We start from the raw sequence: 24,137 nt of genomic DNA on the forward strand, positions 1-24,137 counted from the left end.
TGTCTTCTCACCGGTGTTTATGCACGATGGCGTTGAAGGCCAGCCCATCTCTCCAGCTGGTGGTGAAGTTGTTCACGTTGACATTGGGGTACCTATAAACAGAAGCCGGGATAGACAGTGAGTAGGTCTCCAGGATGGATCCACAGCTCATAGTTCCTGGGCCCCCGTCCTTCCTTCCTACTGCACAGCCTTGGTGCATCCAGCCCTCCAAGGCCATGTTCTCTGGCAGCCTCACCCAGCAGTCTTCATCTGGCACCAGAGTAGCAAGGCATCCTTGGCTGACTTCTTCTCCTTGTTGTCTTCTGTTTCCACACTTATGTCTTGGATCTAAGAGGGAAGGAAGGAAGGAAGGCCCTCACTTTCTGAACAGCTTCCTTTCCAATAGCTCCTGGAGTTATCAGAGATGCTCAGTTATCAGAGATGTCCTGGAGTTATCAGAGATGCTCAGAAGCTCCTTAGACTCCTCAATTAGGGGCCTAGGGATACAGCCTAGGGCCTTTCTTCTCGGACTAATGACCACAGAACTCCAGGTCAAAAGGATTTGAGGCAGCAGAAAGGGGTGGGAATTCAGAAGAGGAAGTGCCTTGAAGGCAAAGATGCTGGTTCTTGCTGAGGGGAAAACTACAGGTGGAGAAGTGAACATTTCCTGAGAGCTGGGCTTCAAAGGTGAAGCTGATGGAGCTCTGCTTAGGGCTGGAAGGAGCAGGGAGTTACACTCAGGGTGTAAGCAGGCGATCAGGAGAGCTGTGATGGCATTAGGACTCTGGACTGGCGATGCTCAGAGCATAAGAAGGAGCTGGGTGGCTATTCTTTTGACAGAGGCGAGCAGAGTTTGAGGTAGAGGAGTGGACTGGTAACCAGACCCCAAATGCAGTTCTAACACTCTCTGTGGTTTTTTGTGCCCCCAAATGTGGTCCTCCAGTGGACTAGGTAATGGTATCCGACTCCAGTCCTCTTGCCTGGAAAATCCCCTGGGCGGAGGAGCCTGGTGGGCTTCAGTCCACGGGGTCGCTAAGAGTCGGACACGACTGAGCGACTTCACTTTCACTTTTCACTTTCACGCACCGGAGAAGAAAATGGCAACCCACTCCAGTGTTCTTGCCTGGAGAATCCCAGGGACGGGGGAGCCTGGTGGGCTGCCGTCTATGGCGTCGCAGAGTCGGACACGACTGAAGCGACTCAGCAGCAGCAGCAGCAGCAGCATCGGACCAGGCCACAGGGAATTTGCCATAGCAGTTTGACAACACCCACGCTGGCCTCTGTGCTGTTTAGTGATGAGCGTCCCCTGCCCCAGTGTGTGAGGTTCTGGGCCCCCCATGTGTGCAGTGACCATGGGAGATGCTGCACTGGTGTGCAGGGCACACGCCAGTTGACACCATGCGGGTACCTGGAATCGAAGGATGATGGTCCACACCAGCCCAAGGGTCAGGCGGTGGTTCCCGTCCACGATGTCATGTGAGCCCATGTTTTCCAAATGCACTTTTTGCTCCTTCAGGAACTGCAGCGCCTTGTCCACATTCTCCAGGCAGTGGATCCGCATGCGGCCCTTCGTGGGCTTTGGCTATGGAGGGAGGGGACACAAAGCCGTGGGCCTGTGGGCCTCCTCCTCCTTCCCTCCTAGCTTTCCCGGGGCCCTGCTTCCTACGGCTTCCCCATGACCTCCCTCAGGAACACAGGCACTGCCCGGGGAAGCTAAAGCTGAGTTGCAGATGAGGCTTGGAGCAGATTAAGATTCCCAAGGGAATTAATTGCACCCAGAGTGAGTGGGGAAAAAAAATGTTTTCAATGGGGCCACTGTTCCTGTCTCCCTGAAGCAATGTTCCTGGTTTAATCCACACAGCAAAGCCTCTCAAACTGAAACCATCCTCTGAGCAGAAGGCAGCCACTGCTTTCTGCTCCGTGGTGTCACTCTTCTCGCTCAGGGCCACCCCCAGGGCTTGTCCCCCTGGCCACTGTCTCTCAGGCCACCTCCTCCCTGGCGACCCCAGCTCACCAGCGTCTCCCCTGAGAGCACCTCAAGGAGCCTCAGGAGGTTCCGTCCGTCCCGGAGGTCGCTGTACAGGTCGCCCACCCGGCACGTCACCCGGGCCAGATGCGAGTTGACCCACTTGGTGAAGGTTTTCTTCTGCACAGCTTCTCGCTCATCTGTGGCGGCAACATGGGGTCATTTCTGCCCTTCAAGAACCGGGAGCCTGCTTCTAAACATCAGTTGGTGGGGTTGGGGAAGTGAGGTCTGGGGAGGAGGAAGGGAAGGAATATAGCCGAGGGGAAAACCCATAACTTGAAAAGTCGGGAAATAAATTGGAATGAGTTCATGACCAGGGTCAAGAACAAAAATGAGAGACAGAGACGGAAAACAGGCTTTGAGAAGGAAGGATGAAAGAAATTACAGCAGGGGACATGCAGGGAAGGCCTGGGATCAGCGCTCTGCTGTGTATCAGTGGTGAAATCCTGTTGTTTAATCCATTAAGGCCTCACTTTCCTTATCTGTAAAATGGGCACATTACTTTCTCTTTCAACAAGTCATGGTGTTGACTGAGACACCGCATGTAAGATGCCGCATGAAATGTCTCCTGGATGAGTTACTGTTATTCAGGCATGATCTAACCCGAAGGAAAGAGTAAGAGTTGCTCCGGTCGGTCCAGCAGGAGCTATGGCTGTTCCCATTTGGTAGTGGGCAAAGGAGAGGGTATGGACTTCAATTACAGCAGCAGCTCTTCCAAGTGGTCATTAGAAGGATGTGACATTATAGAGCCTGCGGGTCTCCTGAGTCAGCTTGCCCTCCTGGGATAATTTAAAGAAAAGACGGGCTCCTCTACTTCTGGGCTGGTTCATTCAACTGGTTGCAAGAGGATCCTGTCCCAGGACACCAACATTCCAAAGTCAAGAGTGAATACATCATCGTGGAAGTTGGAAACAGGTAAAAAGTGAACCCAGGAAACACAGGGTGGGGCAGGGGAAAGCCAGGCAGAGTTCAGTGTCAATCTCACAAAAAGTGACGAGATGCCCACTGCCTGTCCACAGGGGGAGCTGCTGCTGAGAGACGGGATGCTGTTACATTTCCCAGAAAAACAAAAATTGAAATTATTATAAATGACATCGAGAATACCACTGACCCTGACACATTGGAGACGTTTACAAAGGTTTGTTGAATTGGACAGGAGCGTTAAGCCTTGGACCCGACATTTTTATAGCCTGGGTTTCAGTATATGAGTATTCAGTATACTCTTGCCTCATTATTTATGGTAATATCCACGACTGATAAATTAATTTCTTCCAGTAAAAAAAAAAGAAAAAATACAAATGACAAAGTGAGGGAAGAGGCTCAGCCCATTGGAAGCTGCTCTGGCCACTGGGATTTCCTCATGCCCCCCCTGGAGAGGCCCAGTGCAAGGACCCAACCCAAGTGGCCAGGGCTGAAGACTCACTTGTCTTTTCTTAGCACCAGCATCTCAGAAACCGAAAAGACTCACCCCTTAATCTCACATTCCTATGCACCTCACCCATAAAACACAGCGACACACCCATGTCTGTTCCTGTCTTTCTTACCTCCAACAGGGGACCTGGGACAACCTCAGCGTCCTACCAAGTGCTCAGAGGGCCTGATGCCCTGTGGGCCTCCTCTTAGGATCCACAGGCCCTGCGGGAGCCAGGGACCACCTGATCACCAGCCACGACTGGATCCAGGGAGTCTGCCCTCATGCCAGACACACGAGGCTGAGGCCATTTTGGCTCACAGGCAGCACAAAAGGGGTAAGATGTGGAAACAGGGGGCAGCTAGGAAAAAAAAAAAATGTGCAAAGCCGACCACCAGAGACAGAGCGTAACTTTACCAGGTGTCCAAAACATCCGCAGGCACACAGAACACCACGGCCCCCAGGAGAAACACACTGGCCTATGCGTGCTAGAGTGAACACAGCCGCCTCAGACCCATACTTGAACCCGTCTGCACCAGATCCCTTTGACACACTCCCCGGTTTCCACACACTCAAACACCCATTCAGAAATCCAGGGCAGCAAAACGCCCTGGGCCCCTCCCCCGTTGGTTCAGTCCCCTGCCTCCTTCCCGGACCACCCCGGCAGGCGCGTCCTCCCCAACCCCCGAGAGTCTCAGGGAGACCGGGCCGCGCCTCCGCGCTCCGCGCCCCCGGGGACACACGCCCAGCGGGGCACCGCCGCCACTCCAGAGGGTCCAAGCCTCTCCGGCTCTGTCAGCGTCCGCGGATTTCCCGGCCACTTGTAATTATTCCCCCGGCACTTTGTCTCCCAACACAAACCGTCTGAGTCACAGAAGATGCTCCCCCCACCCCGGGGGCCTGGCTCCGGCTCCTCTCCCACGCCCCCAGCCGCTCTCTCCGTGGGGGCCCCCTCTCCGGGCGGCTCCAGCCGTGGCCCCCGCCCCCCGAGCCCTCCTCTCGGAGCCCACCACCCCACCCCCGGAGCCCACCTTGAAGCTGCTTGAAGCGTCCCTCCAGCACGCTGGCGTACTGAGCCGGGTTGATGAAGGCAGCGGGCGAGAGCAGGAGCCCCCCGGGGTTCTGAGCCCCCTCCACCGCCTCACAGTAAAACTCGCCGGCCCCGTTCAGGCCGTACCCGGGCGCCCTGCCCACCCCGTGCCCATTCATGGTGCCGCTGCCTCTCGATCGCCCGCGGCCCAGAGTCCATGCTCTGCCCGCGCCGGGGCGGGGCGTCGAGGATCCGCTCCCCCGCGAGCCGGGGGTCCCGGCTAGCAGGCCGTGTGGCCCGAGGGCGGTGGAAGTTTCGAGGAGTTGGGTGAAAAAGGAGCGGCGGGAGGTCCGAGCCCCCGAGCGCTCCGGCACCCGTCGGCAGAGCGCACCTGGTGCGGCGAGAGGAGACGGAGGCAGCTCCAGACAAACAGGTCGGACAGTGACGGGGGAGGGGCGGGGCGGAGCCGGCCGGCTGGGGCAGGGCTGGGCCCCCGGGCCGGAGGAGGGAACCGCCAGCGCCCTCGAGACCTGCCGGTCTGGCCTGGAGTTGCCTCGGAGTGCACCAGACCCAAGAGGGCCGGTCCCCACCCGCATCCCTCGCCTCCCCCGCGCCCCAGGTCAAGTCCTGCTTCCGAAGGTTTGCAGGGGTGTTGAGGATGCCCCCTGGCTGTGACTCTGGGAGGTCCCGCTCAGGACGTGGGCTTTGATCCCCAGCTCCGAGAGCCCCGAGAAAGAGAAATCCCGGGAAGGGCCAAGCCAGCTCAGTACTAGCCAGGCACGGGGCTATACTGGTTGCTTACTTTCCTTCATTTGTGAAATAGATGGTGTTATCTTCCTCCCTTGTTTGTCATTCTCACCTCCAGTTCCAGATCCTTCCCTGCCCTGGGGCCCATCAGGCGGCCCTGGGGCCCATCAGGCCGTCCTGGGGCCAGGCCATCCCAGGCCCCCAGTACACCCACAGCTGGGCACATCTACCTGACTCCCTTCCCACTTAAATATATATATATAGCGACCCCATGGACTGCAGCTTACCAGGCTTCTCTGTCCATGGGATTTTCCAGGCAAGGGTACTGGAGTGGGGTGCCATTGCCTTCTCCATATATATATATATATATATATATGTATATATATTTGGCTGCTCTGGGTCTTAGTTACTGCAGTGGGATCTTGAGTTGGGGATCTTGTTCCCTGATGAGGGATTGAACCCAGGTCCCCCGACTCTTCCTTGGGAGAGCCAGGTTCTCCCTGGTTCTCCCCCTTGGGAGAGCAGAGTCTTAGCCACTGGACCACCAGGGAAGCCTTCCCGTCCCACCTTTCTGTGGGCTTCAGCCCTTGTCACTTACAGCCCACTCCTGTCCCCTCCCATCCTCCTTCATTCAGTATTTTCTGGCACCTGCTGGTGCAAGGCGCAGGGCTGGGTAAAGCCCATACAGCAAGGCCTCCTCAGAAGAGCCCGGTTTAGTGGTACAGATAAACGCCTACCGTCAGCCTGGGTTGGCATGCATTGAGCACACATCGAAATAGTCCTGGGTATCACACGTCATGTGCACACAGCTGTCATGACATTCTAGAGGCTACTCCTACCCAAAATCAGGGTACCAAAGTATCCCAAAGACTTAGTATTCTCTATGACCCACGTCTTCTGCCTTCGCTCAGCGATAGAAACAGTGATGAGTGTTTCACAAGCCTGAGTGTAGCCCTAACCAGAAGGACAGGGGAGCACAGGAGAAAATGATGAGGGATTCCCAGAAGTAATGGAATTACCCGAAGAGCTTTAAACCCTGAGTTCTGGACCATAGGTCCAAAGACTCTAATTCATTGTGTCCAGAAAGGGGTTTGAGAACCTGTATTTGTGGAAATATCCCTGAGTGATCCTGTCAAAAGTGCAGCCAAGGTTGGGAACCGCCCCCCGCCAGTGTCTCCCTTCATCCAGGAGGCCACCCCAACCACGCTGGGAGCACTGCCTCTCGGGGAGGAGTAGCTGTGACCTCTTCCACTGCACTGGGCTGGGAGGCCAGCAGGTCAGTGGAAAAGATGAGGGTGGCGTGGAGGAGGGAAACCAAACAGGGTGGGTGGCCTTGGGGTGTGTGGGTGACTCAGCCCCACGCCAGCCGCCGGTGGTGTCAGCTGGCAGCTGCACTCTTGTTGCCATGGCAACTCCTCCCCAGAACGCAGGGAGGCCCGTCGAACGGGTTTGCTGGTGCTCAGAGGAGCTTGAAGGGGAGAACCCAGGCCATAGGGGAAGGCAGGGGCTGAGGTGGGTGGAGAGCAACCCAGGAGGATGGGCGGTGGAAACCAGGGTGGGTGGAAGGAACCTGCTTCAGGGAACGGGTAGATGAACTAAAGGGAGGAACAGGCGGCAGGCAGGTGGAAGGAACAGGTGGGGAGGGAGAGGAGCGGCTACTGAACAGGGAGGGGTAACAGGTGTGAGAGATGACAGTGAGAATCAAGGAAGACAGGAGAGGATGAAAGGGAGGGAGAGGTGGGTGGAAATAGAACAGCAAGACTAAGAATGCAAAAGAATTAAGGAACGTGACTCAGGGACAGGGGCCAGGCAGTCAGCTGAGCGCAGAGCGGAGCATGGCTGAGTCTCAGCATCAGCACGGCTTCTCCCTGCTTGGGGGGAAGGAAGCCGGGGCACTTTGTGGATTGCATGTGGTTTGTTCTTGAGGCTGGCATTGCGGAGTAGGGCTTGGTAGAGTGATCTGGATTTCCCACTCTAGTGCAGTAGCTTAGAAAGAGCGTCGGTCTTCCCATGAAGTTGAAGGACTCTTCAAGACAAGCTTCCCTCCCCGGCATCCTCAACATTTCCCCCAGCCCTCCCCTGACCTCACCTGCCAGCGCCTTAATTCGGGACCTCTCAAAGAGGCGGGCAGAGCTGCTGTCATTGTCCCAGTCCGAGTCGGGCAGGTCCCAGCGGTTGTTGATGTCACTGTACTGGCCCTGGATCTCCAAGCTGTCAAAGTCTGTGGGCGACAGGGTGCTGCTCATGGTGGTGGGTGGCCTCCTGCTCCTGCAAGGGGAAATGGGGCTGGTAAGGGGCATCTCGAAGCCACTGAGCCCACCACGCAACATGTCTTCCTCTCCTCCCGCCCTAGATCTGCTCCACTCTACTGATGACCAAAGACTGTGGCTGCTTTCTTTGCCAGTGGAAATCACCCCCGGTGGGAGAGGAGAAGCCATGGTGGAGAAGCTGAGAGACAGGAACACAACAGACACATATGGAGTGAGGTCGGAAGGCGGCGGTGTCTCAGAGTGACATAGTGGAGACAAAGGGCTCCAGAGCCTCAGGCCAGAGACGGGCAGGAGGCAGGGAGCTGAAGGTGGCGATGGCCATCGGGGTGGCTCTGGACAGCAGTGTGTAAACTCCAGGGCAATGCGAGAAGCAGGCCTGGGACCCCATGGGCAATAGGGAGTACAAGCCAGAGTCCTTTCATTCCTGGTTCCACAAACTGTTCAGAGCCCTGCACCTCCCCTACTGCCTCCCACAAGGTGGCTTCCTGTACCCTGGAAGCGATTTAAGATGGAAAGACCCAGATCCTGCTCTCAGGCCAAGCCTGATGCACTGCTAGCAAGTATGGATACAGAGCCCAGGAGTTTTACGGAGGACACAGAATGGTTCTCTCCCCGGTTTCTTTCTTTTGTTTGGGACAGAGAATACTTAATAGGTGCTCGATGAGTATCAGTTGTGATATGTGTCCTCGTCACTTACATGCATCACCTCTGTGGGGCGAGGGACCACTATCATCCCTATTTCATAGATGAGGAGGTTGCTCCGTAAAAGTTAAACCAGGGTTCAAGGTCACTGGAAGGAGTAGAGTTAGGTTTTGAAGCAGGATTCTTTCTGACGCTGGAGGACAAGCTTTTTTTTTTTTTGCCTCCCTGGGCAGCATGTGGGATCCTAGTTCCCCAACTAGGGATCAAACCTGCGCATCCCAGCATTGGAAGTGCAGAGTCTTAACCGCTGGACCACCAAGGAAGTCCCTGGAGGACAAGCTGTTAATCACAATATTTACATGTTCCTCGAACTTCCTGGAGCCCTCAGAGCTCCCTGAGAGAGATCAACAGCCATCCCTCCCTTCCAGGGCTCAGGCTGGGGAAACTGGGACCATGGATGCTTGCCAGCACAACTCACGGCTCTGTGTTACACAAACAACCCTGTCCTTCTCAAAACTAACAAATGAGCTTCAGATTAGTTTCTAGGGATTTTTTTTTTTTTTAAACAAAACTCTACAGTTCAAAGTTCTCGAGGATTTCAGCACTCATTCAAGAGCATGGAGGGGGCTGGCTCTGTAACTGAACCCCAAATTCTGCATTTCTCATTTTCCTAGTGCCTCTCAAATACAAAGATTATTTTAATCCTTAGCGCCACTTCAGAGGGTTGAGGCTATGACCTTGGCAGTCTCTTGTTCTGGAAAGGAAGTACCTTACCTCCTGTGTGGTTTGGGGGGACAGAAGAAAGAATGGGTGGTGAGATGTGGGTGGGGAGGGAGATGTGTTCCCATGGGTGCACAGGGCAGAACTTGGCTTCTGTCATTAAGTGGTTCCACGAAGCGGAACCTGAGGCACCTGAAGGCCAGGACTGCCTACCCCTCCCCTTTCTCCCAAAGGGAAAACAGCGAGGATTTCCCTGGGAGCTCAGGTCTCAGGTTCCTAGATTTGGGCTTTTCATTCCCTGTAATAGGAAAGAGGGGCTTCCCTCATAGCTCAGTCGATAAAGAATCTGCCTGCAATGCAGGAGACCCCAGTTCAATTCCTGCATTAGGAAGATCCCCTGGAGAAGGAACTAGCAACCCACTCCAGTATTCTTGCCTGGAGAATCCCATGAACAGAGGAGCCTGGCAGGCTATAGTCCATGGGGTCACAAGAGTGGGACACGACTTAGCAACTAAACCACCACCAGTAGGAAAGAGAGCTTCATTTCCACTAAGCTTAGGACTCCTTTCTCATTTAAAATCCATCCTTTCCCCTAATCCCCAGCAGAGTCTTTCAATTTGCTCTGTAAATATTTATATAAAAATAAATTCTAGGGCAGAGTCAGGGCATCCTGAGGAGAGAATGCTGTAGGCAAGGTGCGACCTGAGCTAGAGTCCCCTAACACTCTCAACCATGGGACAGGGAAGCAGTCCAAAGCCCAGGACCAATTCGAATTCCGTGTCTCTGGGCCCCTCAGCTTAGGGCTTCCCCACCAGCAGCCATGCAAACACTTAGCTCTGGGATGGACATTCCCAGCACGCCCGCTCTCTCTGCATAGTGTGTGTGACCACGCTCTTTGAGACCATTGGACTGCAGCCCACCAGGCTCCTCTGTCCATGGGATTCTCCAGGCAAGAATACTGGAGTGGGTTGCCATGCTCTCCTCTAGGGGATCTTCCCTTCCCAGGGATCGAACCCTAGTCTCTAATGGCTCCTGCATTGGCAGGCAGGTTCTTTACCACCAGTGCCTCCTGGGAAGCCCCTCCCTGCATAGACCTGCCTGAAAAAATCCCTATATACCAGAAGTCCCCAACCTTTTGGGCACCAGGGACCAGTTTCGTGGAAGACAATTTTTCCATGGACTGGGGGTGGAGGGGATGGTTTGGGGATGATTCAAGCATTTATTATACACTTTATTTCTATTATTATTACATCAATTCCACCTCAGATCATCAGGTATTAGATCCTGAAAGTTGGGGACCCCTGCCATATATGATGCTCCCCTTCTATTCTGTGACCCTTTTTTTCTTTTATCAGAAATCACAAACCTCCTAAAACCAGTCTCCAGGGGTATGGCCAGTGAGCTGTTGTAAAAGAACTAATTTGGGGGAGCTCCCTGGTGGCCTAGCAGTTAGGATTCTGGGCTTTCGCTGCCATGACCCAGGTTCAATCCCTGGTGGGGGTAAGTTCATGTAAGCCGTGCGGTGCAACCAAAAAAAAAAAAACCCCACTAATTTGGGATTCTTCAGGTGGGCCTATGCTTGCCATTTCTCTCCAGACCCCGCCACTCCCTGTTGGCTCCTTCCCAGCCTTGTCACACATTTTTATTACCTACTTGGTCCCTGAAGGCCTCTGAGGTTTTCAAACCCTGCTTCGTCTTTGTACTCCACAGAAAGCAGAAACGCAAAGCAGCAGACTGTGACCCCGTTTCCAAACTGTGTGTCCCCAGGACCCCTGGAAGCTGCACAAAACCAAACATGTATTGGCTTCTTTTTGCTAATCCAACTTGGTCCCCCTGATGGGACTGAGGTGTGGGATCCAGACCTCTCAGTGAGGTCCAGCTGTTAGAGCTGCTCCTATAACTTGGGGGAGAAAATGTGAAGCTGGAGCCTCCCCTTCTCCCAGATAAAATGGCCCTCTGGCCAAATCCAATTCGAAACATACATGCTTTTCATCCCTGAGTTTCCAGGGATGCCTGCCATTGTATGGATAAGGAACCAAGATGGCACTGGTGTCCTTAGATCACAGGTCCCCATAGGGTGCTTTCTGGTGTCCTTAAGCACAGCAGTTCTGAGGGCCTCTGAGTTTTGGTTTCCAAGCATTTGGGCTCTGGAGCCCCCTGGCCTTTTGGACAATATGCTGTGTTCCCTGCTACCATCTTCGGAGTCCTATAGATTTCTGTTTCTTTAGATAGATCCCACCCTGGTTTCTTTTCTCTGATTTATCATTCCTTGCTTGTGATCTGGGTCTCCGTACTTATTTCCTTAGTCAGCCTGTACCCCTAGCCTCATGCTCACCTACGTCTCTCTCTTTGCTGGAGAATCATCTACCTGATTGTTCTCCATGGATTCCTGGACTCTGGCAAGAGGACAGTACAGCAGCTAATCCAGATTACAGTTTCACCAACGCCTTATTCTTAGCCGCTGACCTGGAGGCCAGACCTGAGTAGCTTACATTGTTCATGCTACGAGAAAGCCAACTCTCGCCAGCTGCAAGCTTGGGGTCCTGCTAGGTTCTCCGCCCAAGCACTGCTCAGCCTAGTGCCTGTCTTCCAGGGCAGCTGCCCCCTCCCCTTCCCTCCGTTTTGCTGGCATGTAAAGCTAGAAATCCAATCCCTCTGGCTAGAGTCTGTCTTGTACCCTAATTCCCTCTCTCGCCACATCCTCCTCCTGATTAATTCTCTACCTCCCTCAGAGACAGTTGATCATTCCCTCCTCTGTGCTCCCACAGCACTTCAGGATGCTGCTATTATTACGCTTATCACATTGTATTACAGTTAGTTGTTTATGTGTCTCTCTGCCTGCTCCCTTTTTAACCCATTGAGGACAAGGGTTGGGTTTTACTCACCTTTGTATTTTCCTAGTATGATAGCTATTCAATAAAGAGATATTGAATGAATGGGCTAGCATTCCTCCCCACTCTCATCAAATGCATTTCTTTTTTTTTTAGGTCTAGAGAAAAAACACAAGGAAAGAATGAAAATGGCATCAGAGAAGAGCCTCTGCTCCTCATCTCTAAAGTTCAGGATTATTCTCAAACTTGCATGAATAACAGTTACTTGGAGGGCTATTAAAACACAGACCAGTGGGCCCTGTTCCCCAGAGCTTCTGATGCAAGAGATCTGGGGGTGGGGCCTGGGAATCTGCATTTCTAAACTGTTCCCAGGGCACACTAAATCTACTGGCCTAGAGACCACATTTTGAGGACCACTGCTGTCCAAAGATGAGGAGCAGTTAGAATTAGAAAAGCTACGAGAGCAGAGAAGACACAACGTTTTAGGAGTGAGTGTGACCTGAGGTTAGCTTCTGGGTCTGTTTAGTCTCTATCCCATGCTAAATTCAAATACAACTTCCCCCGAGAAACCCCAAGACCCACAAAGAGCCGGAAGCCTCAGGCAAGGAGAGAGGAAAATGAAGATGGAGTGGGTTTGAGATCTAATGAGACAAATAGAGCTGATGGCCGGACACAGGCGAATCAGAGGCCCGGAAGGAGGGCGATATGGCTGGAGACAGGGCTAGGAGGCGGAGTTGAACCAATGACAGCAGGAGGGATAACAGATGAGAAGGAGTGGGGACTTTGGCAAAGTAAAAATCTTCTGGGACTCAAAGTATGAATGGACGAGCAAAGAGATAAAAGGAGAAAGAAATCACAAACTCAGGGCTGCTAAGATAGCAAAAGGAAGATGCACACAGGGAGACAAGACAAGCAAGAGACAAAACCCCAGCCTATTCCCTCAAGGGAATAGGCTTGATAAAGCACCGGGAACTCTCCTCCAAGGAACTTAAGAATTGGGCTGGAGAGTGGGAATGGATTTTTGCTTCATCTTGTCCTTCAGAATCCTCCACTCAGGGCAGAATTATTCAGACTACTTTTCACTCCCTTGCTACGCCCCTCCCCCAAGTCTGTAACCCATGGGTTACATCAGTTTCCCTAAGGAACAAATTTAAGATCCCTATTAGCTTTTTCCTCCTTACTCCTTTGCTCTTCTGAATATGCCAAGAGGTTGCCCCGCACCTCAAGCTGAGACACAGATTTGGGACTCACTCTGCCCCCTTCACCCTCAAGGAAAACTGGTTTGTAGATACCCTGCCGGTGCCTGAACCGACTAGCGCTGGAATTGTAGCTGCCCTCGGAGGGGAGGAGGGCCGCTGAGAAACTACCCATGGAGACAGCATGTAGCAGGTTAGGACCGGGGCAAGCCTGCAGCTCAGACAAGCATGCAATGCCACGGGGTTAATGGGCTGAAGTCGTTCCGAGCCAGAAGGGATGGCAAAGGCCCGATTGTGGCGCTGGCGCTGGAACACCCCAGAAGGAGGCCTTGCCCGCTAGCTCTGCGCCCACGGACTCCAAGCCGAACGCACACATCTTGGCCACAGGGACACCTTTCGCTGCCACTTCCCCGCCACCCGCAGGGGTTTCATTCTCCTTTCTTCCTCTGGCAGCGTTCCGCTCACCACGGCCAACCGTGTCCCCTTCTCTCACACACTGTGGGGGAGCATAAAGGAGAGCGTGGAGCTAGCTACCAAAGAGGCGAGGAGAAGCCCACCCGGCTCCCCAGGGAGCCCCCGGCCGGCTAGCGGGAGGGAGTCGGGCGCTGGCAGCCTCGGGGCAGGGACCGCCGAGCGCGCCCGCAGCGCCTGGACCGGCGCCGGCCGGCCCGCCTCCGCGACGCGAACAGCGGGCACTGTCACACACGCGCAGAGCCCGGCGACCTGCTCCCCTAACGCGTTTGTCAGCCCCAACTCTTCCAGACTCTTCTCTGGGCTCCGGAGAGGCCCGCGTCCCGCACGCCACGATCCCCACCGGCCGCACACGGGTACCTGGTTGGCTGGCGCTTGACTCTCCATCCAGTCCCAGGGACCCTGAGGGTGCGAGCACCCGGGGCCGCATCCTCCCGCCCCGGCTCCCCCGACCCGTCCGGACCCCAACCCCGACCTCGCCGCCCGCGCACGTCTGCACAAAGCGCACCGCCCAGCCGGCCGGGACAAAGCGCGCCCCGGCGCCGGCACCTACCTGGGTGCGGAGCGCTGGCCCGACAGGCGGGAGGGCGGCGGGCGGGGGCGCACCGGGAGTCGCCGCGCCCGCAGCCCGGCCGCGTGGGGCGGTTGCGGGCGGCGGCCGGGCGCACGGCAGGCGGCGGGCGGGCGCTGTCACGGGGCGCGAGCCGCACGGGGGGCGCGCGGGGCCGGCGGCGGTGGGGCGCGTGGAGGTGCGCGGGCGCGAGCGGCGGGACTGCGGCGCCGCGGAAGGAGGACAATAGCCTCCCCCTGCCGCAGGCCGCCGGCTCCCGCGGGAGGCCGGGGACCATCTGGAGCCGGCGGCCCCGCGGGGCTCCAGGCGGGGCACGAGTCACCCCCTCCCCGCCCGGCGCCATGGCAACCACGGCCCCTCTCGGGTCTCTGCTTAGCTCCCCGGCCCGGGGTCGCTGACCTTCCCCGGGGCGAACGCGGCGTCGGCTCCTCCGCCGGCTCCCGACCCCCCACCGCCTACCCCGTGAGTGCCCCCAGAGCCCCGCCTTCCGTTCCTCGCCGGCCCTGGTCACCCTCTGGCCGTCTGGGTACCCCCCACCGCTTGCGGGGCTGTCTCCGCTGTTTGAGTACCCCACCTTTGTCCCTGCTCCGCTTTTCGCACAAAATCTACATCCCCGGAACATGCGATCTTTCCTTTAACGACACTCACCGCCCAGAAGGTTTCCCAGTATTCAGCCTCTTTTCCGTCCCGATTTTTTCCTCTTTGGGCACCTCCGGTCAGTCCATCTCCCTTTAAGCATTTCTTTCATCCATCCCTTCCCTCTCTGGTCCTCCTTCGGTCAGGGAGGCCGGCTCTCTTTCCCAAAGCATCTCCATGGTACCATGTGGTGGAGATTCGTCTCCTCGCAGATCAGATTCTCAGAACAGTCATCACTGCAGCTCCTCTCAGCTCCTTCTCAGCTCCTCTCATTTATCAACCAGAATTCCGGCCTACTCACTGTCTTAAAAGGGAATGGGGGTGGGGACGGACATGTCTAGGCCTGGCACAGCTGGGTTTCTCCTTGGTTTAGTGGCATCCGAGTGGTCTAATGATCTGAGGTCATTAACCAAGGTGAACTGCTATCTCCTAAGAGAGAAAAGAATTATACCCAAATAGTAAAGAGTGCCAGGTAGGTGCTAAAAGTGAATTTTCTCGGGTGATTCCCTCCCCAACTGCCACCCCCTCCCCAGCTCTAAGAGGTAGCGTACAGTTCTTTCTGACTTGAAATCGAAGCTCAGAGATAAACTAATAACAGTCAGTTGAACTTTGCACAGAGCAGTCTGGATATAACTATTCAATTTTATTGCCCCTGAACATGTGGGCCTGTCTCTACCTGGGATATGCCTGAAATGGCCAAATAAGGGCAATGTGAAGAATGGGCTTTGTGTGAATTATTGGTTTAAGGCTTTGTTTATTTATGGGTAATGGCATTTTAGGATTTTGCTCCTTTAGGTAAAGGTATACATAGTGAAACAAATGTGTAAGTAATTGAAGTACTTTCCGGATAAGATTTTGGTAAAGTGAAATCGTTTGTGTTAAACCCACTTGAAAACAATTTCAAGGTTTAAAAAAAGAGTCCTGCTACTAATCCAAACTAGTTGTGTCATCTCACCTACTTGGCCTCCGTCTTCCTAGACTATCAAATGGGTTGGGAGAGGGCTTGGTGTGTGAGTTGCACTAAAAAAAGAGCTTGAAGTTCTCTCCCAGCTCTGATAGTCAGATTCCATCAGTAAACTGGAATCAGTATTCTACCACCAAACTGTAACTTGGCCTTCTGGGGTATACTTCACCATTAGCTGTAATTTCAGGCTTTTATTTTATTTTTTTAATTTGACTGTGTCGATCTTAGCTGTGGCTAAGTCATGTTCGACTCTTTGTGACCCCACAGACTGTACAGTCCATGGAATTCTCCAGGCCAGAAGACTGGAGTGGGTAGCCTTCCCTTTTCCAGGGTATCTTCTCAACCCAGGGATCGAACCCAGGTCTCCCGCATTGCGGGCAGATTCTTTACCAGCTGAGCCACGAGGGGAAGCCCAAGAATACTGGAGTGGGTAGCCTATCCCTTCTCCAGCCAATCTTCCCCACCCAGGAATCGAACCAATGAGCAAGACGATAATATCTTGTATATAGCGATTTGGGTTTCCCAGGTGGTGCTAGTGGTAAAGAACTTGCCTGCTAATGTGGGCGACGGAATGAGATGCAGGCTTGATCCCTGGGTCGGGAAGATCTCCTGGAGAAGGAAATGGCAACCAGTAACTCCAGTATTCTTGCCTGGAGAATCCCATGGACAGAGAAGAGAGTCAGAAATGAATGAAACGACTTAGCACGCATGCGTATAGTGGTTTCCCCTTTTCAACATTTCATCATTCTTTTAAAAGCCTCATAAGTGAACATTCTCATTCTCATTTTATTGATGAGCAAACTGATGTTTAGACACCTAAGTGAAAGCCAAGCACATAGAGTCAGTTCATGATAGAGACACCAAGTCTTCTGATTCCGTGTATGTTCTTTCCCTTTTGCTAGAGCAGGAGTCGCACAGAGTCGGACACGACTGAAGCGACTTAGCAGCAGCAGTAGCAGCAGCGAAGGAGTATAGGAGAGTGGTTTAAAAGCATCAGTTTGAGGGGACTTCCCTGGTGGTCCAGTGGTTAAGATTTCACTTTCCAGTCCAGAGGGTACAGGTTTGATCTCTGGTCGGGCAGCTAAGATCTCACAGGCTTGGGGCCAAAAAACCAAACCAAACCATGAAACAGAAGCAGTGCTGTAACAAGTTCAATAAAGACTTTTTTTTTAAAGTTTGGGATTAATAGATACAAAATATTATATGTAGAATGGATAAACAACAAGGTCCTACTATATAACACAGAGAACTATATTTAATATCCTGTAATAAACCGTAATGGAAAGGAAAATGAGAAAGAATATATATGTATAACTGAATCACTTTTCTGTACATCAGAACTTAACACAACATTGAAAATCAACTATATGTCAATAAAAAAAATATATATCTTTAAAAAGCATCAGTTTTGGAGTCAGACTTCTGGGTTTAAAATCTACTTTGGCCATCTCTGCCTTGGGCAAACTACTTAACCTCCCTGGAATTCAGCTTCCTATCTTAAAATATATCATAATGTGGGGATCAAATGAGTTATTGCAGATGAAGTACTAGAACAGTGCCCGTGCATAGTAAGCACTCAGTGCCAGCTATTATTTTACTGTATTGTCATTTTTACCATACGGGGAGGAGGCATGTTCAATAAAGAGAACACTGAGATCGCTGGTCTCAGCTCTGTTACTGAGTTGCTTTGGAAACTTGCTATTTTGCTCTGCAGTGCGTCAGTACAGTCAATGATGAAGAAAATGCCTGCTTCCTTTTTACATGAGTGGTGAAAATGAATGGAATGATGTCTACTATATATGCTGAGCTTCTTGGAGAATCCAGATTTGCGACTTAATGTTACCAAGATTCCTGAAAGGTCTTGGTATGACTTCCCGCCACCAAACATACAGACATGACTGAAGTCTCAGCTTTCGTTCCTGTGCCATCGAAAACGTCCCTCCTCTGAGACTGATTCTTCTGGCGCCTGCCCCAAGTCCCATTCCCTCCTGCACGAAGCCCCATGACTCTCATTCCTTCTGGTGAGTTCCCTCTCTTCTGGCTCCTTCCCATCAACATTTAAACATGCTCAAGTATCTGCCAGCTTAAAAAAACAAGTCAGAAATCTGGATCCTTCTCCATGTCTTGCCCTTAATCTTTACAATGACAGTCTTCTTGAGCCATCAGAGCTCATTGGCTCCACTTCTCTTGCCTCTTTTTCAATCAAACATTCATTCAAAACCAACCTGGTTTATATGCCAGGCACCGTGCTGGGATCTGGGGATCTCTAATCACGAGTAGAATGAACACTATCTCTGTCCTCTTGGAGCTTACAGGCTGGCGGGGTTGACAGACATTAACAAAATAACCCTCAGATATATAATCACAAAGAACTGTAGAATGAATGAAAAGTTCAGGATGCTCTGTGAGAATTTAAGAGTCATAGCCTGCTCAGGGAGTTGGGGGGTGGTGGGGGTTCAAGGGAGATGTCCCTCAAATAATTTGAGCTGAAATCTGAAATATGAGAAATGTTAACCAGGTAGAGAATGGGGAATAATATTAGCAGTTACCAATGTTAACTGGGGACTATATTTCTATATTCATTTATTTGGCCGTGCCAAAGTGGTTTGCTTGTGGGATCTTAGTTCCCTGACCAGGTATCAAACCTGGGGCTCTGACAGTGAAGGGGTAGAGTCCTAACCACTGGACTGCCAGGGAGTTCCCTGTTTGTATTCTTTATGCATAACATTTCATTTAATTCTGTATCAAATCTGGAGGTATGTATTAACCCCAGTTTACAGAAGTGGAAATGGAAGCATTTAGAGATGCAGTGCCTTGCCCAAGGTCTTGGCGGACAGCAAGCCTGATGCTGCAGGCTGCATGTGAGAAACAGAAGTCCAGTGGAGGGAAAACAGAGGAAACATGTGGTGCATTGTGACTGGGAGAGAGGCAATGGTTAAACCACACACGGCTTATGAGGTCATTGAAAGAATTTTGGTTTCTACCTTTAGAATCCTGGCAGCTACTGAAGGATTTCAAACAAGGAAGTGAAGTGATCAACTTTGTATTTTTAAAAGATTACTCCAGCGGACTTTTCTGGTGATCCAGTGGCCAAGACTCTGCACTCCCAGTGCGGGGGGCCCAGGTTCAATCCCTGGTCAGGGAACTAGATCCCACATGTCCCATCAAAGATCAAAGATCCCGGGTGCTCCAACTAAGACACGGCAGCTTTAAATTACTTTTTTTTTTTTTTAAAGATTATTCCAAAAAAAAAAAGATTATTCCAGCTGCTGTGTGGGGAACATGTTGGAGTGGGTATTCAGTTTGATGTGAGAACCAGTTAGAAGCCTACCACCATGGTTCAGTTGAGAGAGAAGATGGTAGCCTGAACTGGGCAATGGAGACAGAGGAACACACAGGGATAAAGGACTGACAAGATGTGGTGATGGGTTAGATCTAGGGGCGGTGGTGAGGAAAAAGGATTTGCTGTGGATGGACTGTGCAACTGGAGGAAGGGAGGGAGGTACCATTTGCTGAGATGAGGTTTGGGTGAAGAGAGTGCTGGTCTTGGAGATATTGAGTCATCAACTGTATCTGGGTGTGGAGCTCAAAGAGAAGGTCTGGACTGAAGATGTGCATTTGGAAGAAGTTAGTGTAGGGACAGACAGTAAGTGCAGGGGATAGATAAGCATTGGTGCAACTGATTTAATATAAACGTAACTTCTGCTCCTCTAAAGCTGCTTTCAACCGGGTTGTCAGTAATCCTACTGTTCAATGCAGTGTCGACTTCCAATTGCTATCTTATCTCTCTTGGCAGCACTGGACTCTAGTTGTACCTGCTTCTTGAAGTGTTCTTCCTTTGGTTTAGGGCTGCCACCCTCTCCTGCTTTTCCGTCAACCCTTGCGGTCCCTCCTTTGTTTCTTTTGTGAGTTCCTTTCTGTTTGTCAGGTAGTTTTGTTGTTATTGTTGGTGACGGTGTTCTGCTCTGGGCCCTTCCCTCATCTTCCTGGGCCATTTTATCTACCACGCTGCAGCTGACATGGTCTTTTCATTTTCTCCCCTTACTTATTTATTTTTGGCTCTGCTGGGTCTTCTTGGCTGCCCGCGTGCTTTTCTCTAGTCGCAGAGAAGAGGGGCTACTCTCTAGCTGTGATGTGCAAGCTTCTCATTGCAGTGGCTTCTCTTGCTGCTGAGCATGGGCTCTGGGGCCCAGGGGCTTCAGTAGCTGCAGCTCCCGTGCTCTAGGGTACAGGCTTAATAGTTATGGTGTGGCGGTTTAGTTGCTCTGTGGCATGTGGGATCTTCCTGGACCAGGGATAGAACTCATGTCTCCTACATTGGCAGGCAGATTCTTCACCACTGAGGCACCAGAGAAATCCCCTAGAGTGTTTTTTTTTTTTTTTTTCTTAACACAACAATCTGACAGATCACTTTGCTGAAAACCCTTCAATGGCTCCCCAACATCTTTGGGATAAAGCCTAAACTTCCTGCTGTTCTTCCTACACAAAGCCTTCCCTGGGTTCCAAATCTGGGGCAGGGACCTTCTGGCATCACTGCACTGTCACCGCCCATAGCTTGTGTGGCATGCGGAATCTTAGTTCCCTGACCAGGGATTGAACCCACACCTTTTGTAGTAGAAGCATGGCGTCTTAACCACTGGAAGTCCAGTTCATAGTTGTATCCCCAGCAGAGCAGACATGTAGATATCTGTGCAATAAATTAGTGAATAACAGAAAAGACCTTGAGGGAGAAGGTGATTCCTTGTTGTAAACAGAAGCAACTAAGATGTTTTCATACCAAACAATGTGTTTTAAATTTCTTCTATCCCTGATCTATCTCCCATCACTTGAGCAACAGCAAGTGCTTTCTGGATACTGTCCTCTGCAGAAAAATGATACAGAAGATGAAAGTCTTGGTTTTTGACTCTTAATTAGATCTTTTCAAATCTGTTGCAGAGAAGATGTTTTTGAAAGCTGCAGTCTTTTAAAAACATTGTGAGAGCCAGATTCTTGACAGGGATTTCTTTTTTCTTTTTTAGTTTTTTTTCTTCCCCTTAAATCTCAAGAGACAGAACCCAATGAACCTAGAGTTTGGAGTTTATGCCATCAACTGTCTAATTGGAAAGCATACGTGAATTTTCCTTCCACACAGAAGATATAATCCTTTTTGAGCTTGGAGCAAAATTGAAACAGATTGGGAAAGGAGAGCAAGAGAATTCAGATGCAACTGTGGGACTTCGTTTTCTGTTCCCACCACCAAACAATAGGGGACGGAAGAGGCTCATAATCCACTTCATTACTGGAACTCTGAGAAGACACAGCCTTTCAAAGCACCCTGTGCTGGGGCTTCCCTGGTGGCTCAGTGGTCAAGAATCTACCTGCCAATGCAAGAGACATGGGCTTGATCCCTGACTGGGGAAGATCCCACATGCCTTGGGCGACTAAGCCCGATTGCTGCAACTATTGAGCCTGTGCTCTAGAGCCTAGGAGCCGCAACTCACTGAGCCCACGTGCTGCAATTACTGAAGCCCTCGCACTCCAGAGCCCGTGCTCTGCAACAAGAGAAGCCACTGCAATGAGAAGCCCAAGCATCGCAACTAGAGAGTGGCCCCCGCTCGGCGCAACTAGAGAAAAGCCCTTCGCAGCAACCAAGACCTAGCATGGCCCAGAATAAATAAAACTGAAGTCCCCTGTGCTAACAAGAGCAACTGGCACAGCAGAAGTGGTACAGTCACCTGTGTAGGTAAAGTAGGCCTGATATAGACTTCATCTCCTCACCACCCCCAGCCTTCTCATCCCCTAAGTCCAAGTCTTCTTGGCGCCTTGACCTTTGGAGGGATTCGGGAAAGTTCCCTGGTGCCCAGCCCCTGAGAGGAGTGTGGGAGCGAGCTGAGAACTGGGTGATTTTGGGGACTGCTGTGGGGTGGGGGAGTGGTAAGAACCCCACGGTAGATGCTGAGGAGTCTGTGACCCAAGTCAGTGACCCACTGGGGGCTCAGTATACCAGGAAGAGCTGAAGTGGGAGCCACTGAGCTTCCTATGAAGCAATCACTGCTGTCTGTTTATACCAAGACCACAGCTTCCACCCACCAGAGAACAGCGACTGCAGTAGCTGCAGTGCCCAATGGCTAAAACCAAGTTGGCAGTTAGGCAAGAGAGACAGAAGATGACACTTGACCTTGAAGCCCCTTCCCTGGTATCCGAATAATACATAAACCTCAACACAGAACACCGCGAGAAGAAGACTGGGAGGAGAGTCCTAAGAGAGTGAGTTTAAAACTTGAAATGATTGCGTTGTCGTGAATTGGCATGGTTTATTATTTATCTGCCATTAGTAGAAATGGAGGCTGAAGAACCAGGTTGAGAAATAAAGAAAATAATGTATTTCCTCACCTAAGTCTGTGACCTGAGGTTGTAAACAAGCCTGCTGTACAAGGAAAGGTCAGAACGGTGGGCTTGTGAGGGGAGCTCCAGCACCTTGCAAGGAATGACCTGATTTCTCGAGACTGAGTTGGAGGCCAACTCAGAGTTGTAACACCAACTCAGACATAATTTGCAAAGATCATGTAATTGAAAGCAAAGGTCTGCCGATGAGCCAAGATAAAGTCAAATAGGGCATCTGATGGCTGTGGGTAGAGGAGGGGTGCGGAGGAGGGAGGAGCCCTACCTGGAGCTCCCTTCTACAGTGTGGAAGAGTCTGGGGTTCTAGGAGCCTCGCAGGATGTGTTCTGAGCTGAGCAATGCCCTTACGTGCGTGCTGACTAAACTGGAGAAACTGGAACTGATTTGAGGACATAGAAGTATTACATCCATTTATCTTTGTCCAGTTTGGATTCAAAACAGTACTTATTTATGGACCATCCGTCCCAAACTATTTTTAACTTGCAAACCTAAGCACCATTAAAAACTGGGCCTAAAAACACATTTGAATGATTCCAGCTCACCTAGGAACAGGCTGGGATCAACCATGATTCTCAATATTTTTGATCTTACCCGTCAATATGTATAGTGCGTGAGTGCCCAGTCATGTCTGACTCTTTGCAACCCCACGAACTGTAGCCTGCCAGGCTCCTCTGTCCATGGGATCTTCCAAGCAAGAATATCGGAGCAGGGATTTCTTCCAGGGAATCTTCCTCCTCCAGGGAATCTTCCTGACCCAGGGATCGAACTCCTGTGTTTCCTGCACTGCCAGGCAGATTCTTCATCACCGAGCCACCTGGGAAACACTTACTTGTCAATAATGAACTACCTTTTTCTTCTAAGAAGCTTATGCCACAAACTCCTGGGAATAGGCCGTGAGAAAAATGTCTGATGATACCCGTATACCTGAAATAAAATTTGCAGCATGTGCTTAGTGCTAATAACTGAAGGGATATCTTTGGGGCTCCTTGATCAAATTGCACTGGAAAATGTGAGTTGTGTGGGGAAACCGACAGTGCCAGAACTCAAAAAGGGTAGATTCTACATCCATCTCTGAAGTTATAGATCTCAGGTCAGTTTTCTATATTGGAGCCTGACTTACCTGTGCTGTGACACATAGCTAGGAGCTAGTCATTTCAATTAGTATTGGCAACCTGAGACTTTCTGGTGATCAGGACCCAAGGTCCTGGAGTCTTGCGACCTTGTTGAAATTCTAGGCCATCGCTTTCCAATTGTGTGACCTTGGACAAGTTATTTAATTTCTCTAAGCCTAGATTCCCCTGAAAATAGGGGATACCTTTAAATGAAGTTGTGATGAGAAATGAAACAATGCATGTCAGGTTTGTGACAGCTGGTGCCGGATAAGGACTTAATAAATGTTAGCTATTGCTGCGATCATTATTTTACTTGTTTTGTATGTAGGCAAATCTTGCCTTAAGTAAAACATAATGTATGAAAATCTAGATTTGCAAAAAAGGTTAAATGGGGGTTGTTTGCATTACAAAAGGATTCTTCAGTTAATGAAAGAACTAATAACAGGATTTCTTTCAGGCAGTCCATTTCCCAGTATGTTTATCTTTTTAACTTTTAAAAATAATTTTTATTTATTTTTTATTGGAGTATAATTGCTTTACTGAATCAGCTATACGTACACACATATCCTTTCCCTCTTGAGCCTCCCTCCCACCCCTCCTCATGCCATTCACTGGGTCATTGCGGAGCACGGAGCTGAGTCCCCTGTGCTATACAGCAGGTACCCACTAATGATCCATTTACACATGGTGGTGTGTATATGTCAGTCTGACTCTCTCAGTTCCTCCCCCTACCTCGTGCCAGTATGTTTAAAATGATTTGATTCACACAAAACAGAGTTTATACATTTGAGGAACATAGTGTACAAGGCAAAGGACATCTGTAATATACAATCACTCAGGACAGGTCTGAACCACTATGTCAAGTTAACAGTAACAGCTGTGGGTATGTCCCTCTACCCTTTATAAAAGGATTAGATGAATTCTCAGTGATTTCAAAGGGCAAGGCTGGGAACAATGGGTCGAAGACACAGCAGGGCAGGTTTCAGTTCAATATATAGGAACACTACCAAACTACTGCTGTCCAAAACCCGAATGGACTGTCTCTAAGGTGGCATATTTCCAACAATTCATGCAAATTCATCTGTTCAAGTAAATTCAACATTTCAAGTAAAAACTAGATATTAACTTGTCAGGACAGTTGGAAAGACTA

At 51.1% G+C, this 24,137-nt stretch overlaps 2 protein-coding genes across 5 annotated transcripts in view; one reads left to right on the forward strand and one right to left on the reverse strand.

Moving 5' to 3' along the window:
- SPTBN2 (spectrin beta, non-erythrocytic 2) overlaps positions 1 to 14,922 on the reverse strand; it is a 41,504-nt gene extending 26,582 nt beyond the window's left edge. The window contains exons 1-6 of one of the 4 annotated variants that reach the window (XM_061407086.1): positions 14,543 to 14,922; positions 7,283 to 7,461; positions 1,994 to 2,145; positions 1,388 to 1,561; positions 236 to 327; positions 12 to 92 (exon numbers count right to left, since the gene is read on the reverse strand). In XM_061407086.1, coding sequence (XP_061263070.1) covers positions 12 to 92; positions 236 to 327; positions 1,388 to 1,561; positions 1,994 to 2,145; positions 7,283 to 7,439 — 656 coding nt within the window. In that variant the 5' untranslated portion in view covers positions 7,440 to 7,461; positions 14,543 to 14,922. Of the gene's footprint in view, positions 1 to 11; positions 93 to 235; positions 328 to 1,387; positions 1,562 to 1,993; positions 2,146 to 4,447; positions 4,900 to 7,282; positions 7,462 to 11,710; positions 11,802 to 13,876; positions 13,895 to 14,542 lie in introns of those variants that run through there. The other 3 variants (XM_061407088.1, XM_061407085.1, XM_061407084.1) reach the window with 3 other exon arrangements.
- RCE1 (Ras converting CAAX endopeptidase 1) overlaps positions 14,339 to 24,137 on the forward strand; it is a 108,004-nt gene continuing 98,205 nt past the window's right edge. Inside the window, exon 1 of the mRNA XM_061407112.1 lies at positions 14,339 to 14,356. The gene's annotated coding sequence lies outside the window, so the exon portion shown is untranslated. The remainder of the gene's footprint in view (positions 14,357 to 24,137) is intronic.

The sequence above is a fragment of the Bos javanicus genome, chromosome 29 (genome assembly GCF_032452875.1).
Source record: "Bos javanicus breed banteng chromosome 29, ARS-OSU_banteng_1.0, whole genome shotgun sequence".
Classification (NCBI taxonomy): Eukaryota; Metazoa; Chordata; class Mammalia; order Artiodactyla; family Bovidae; genus Bos; species Bos javanicus.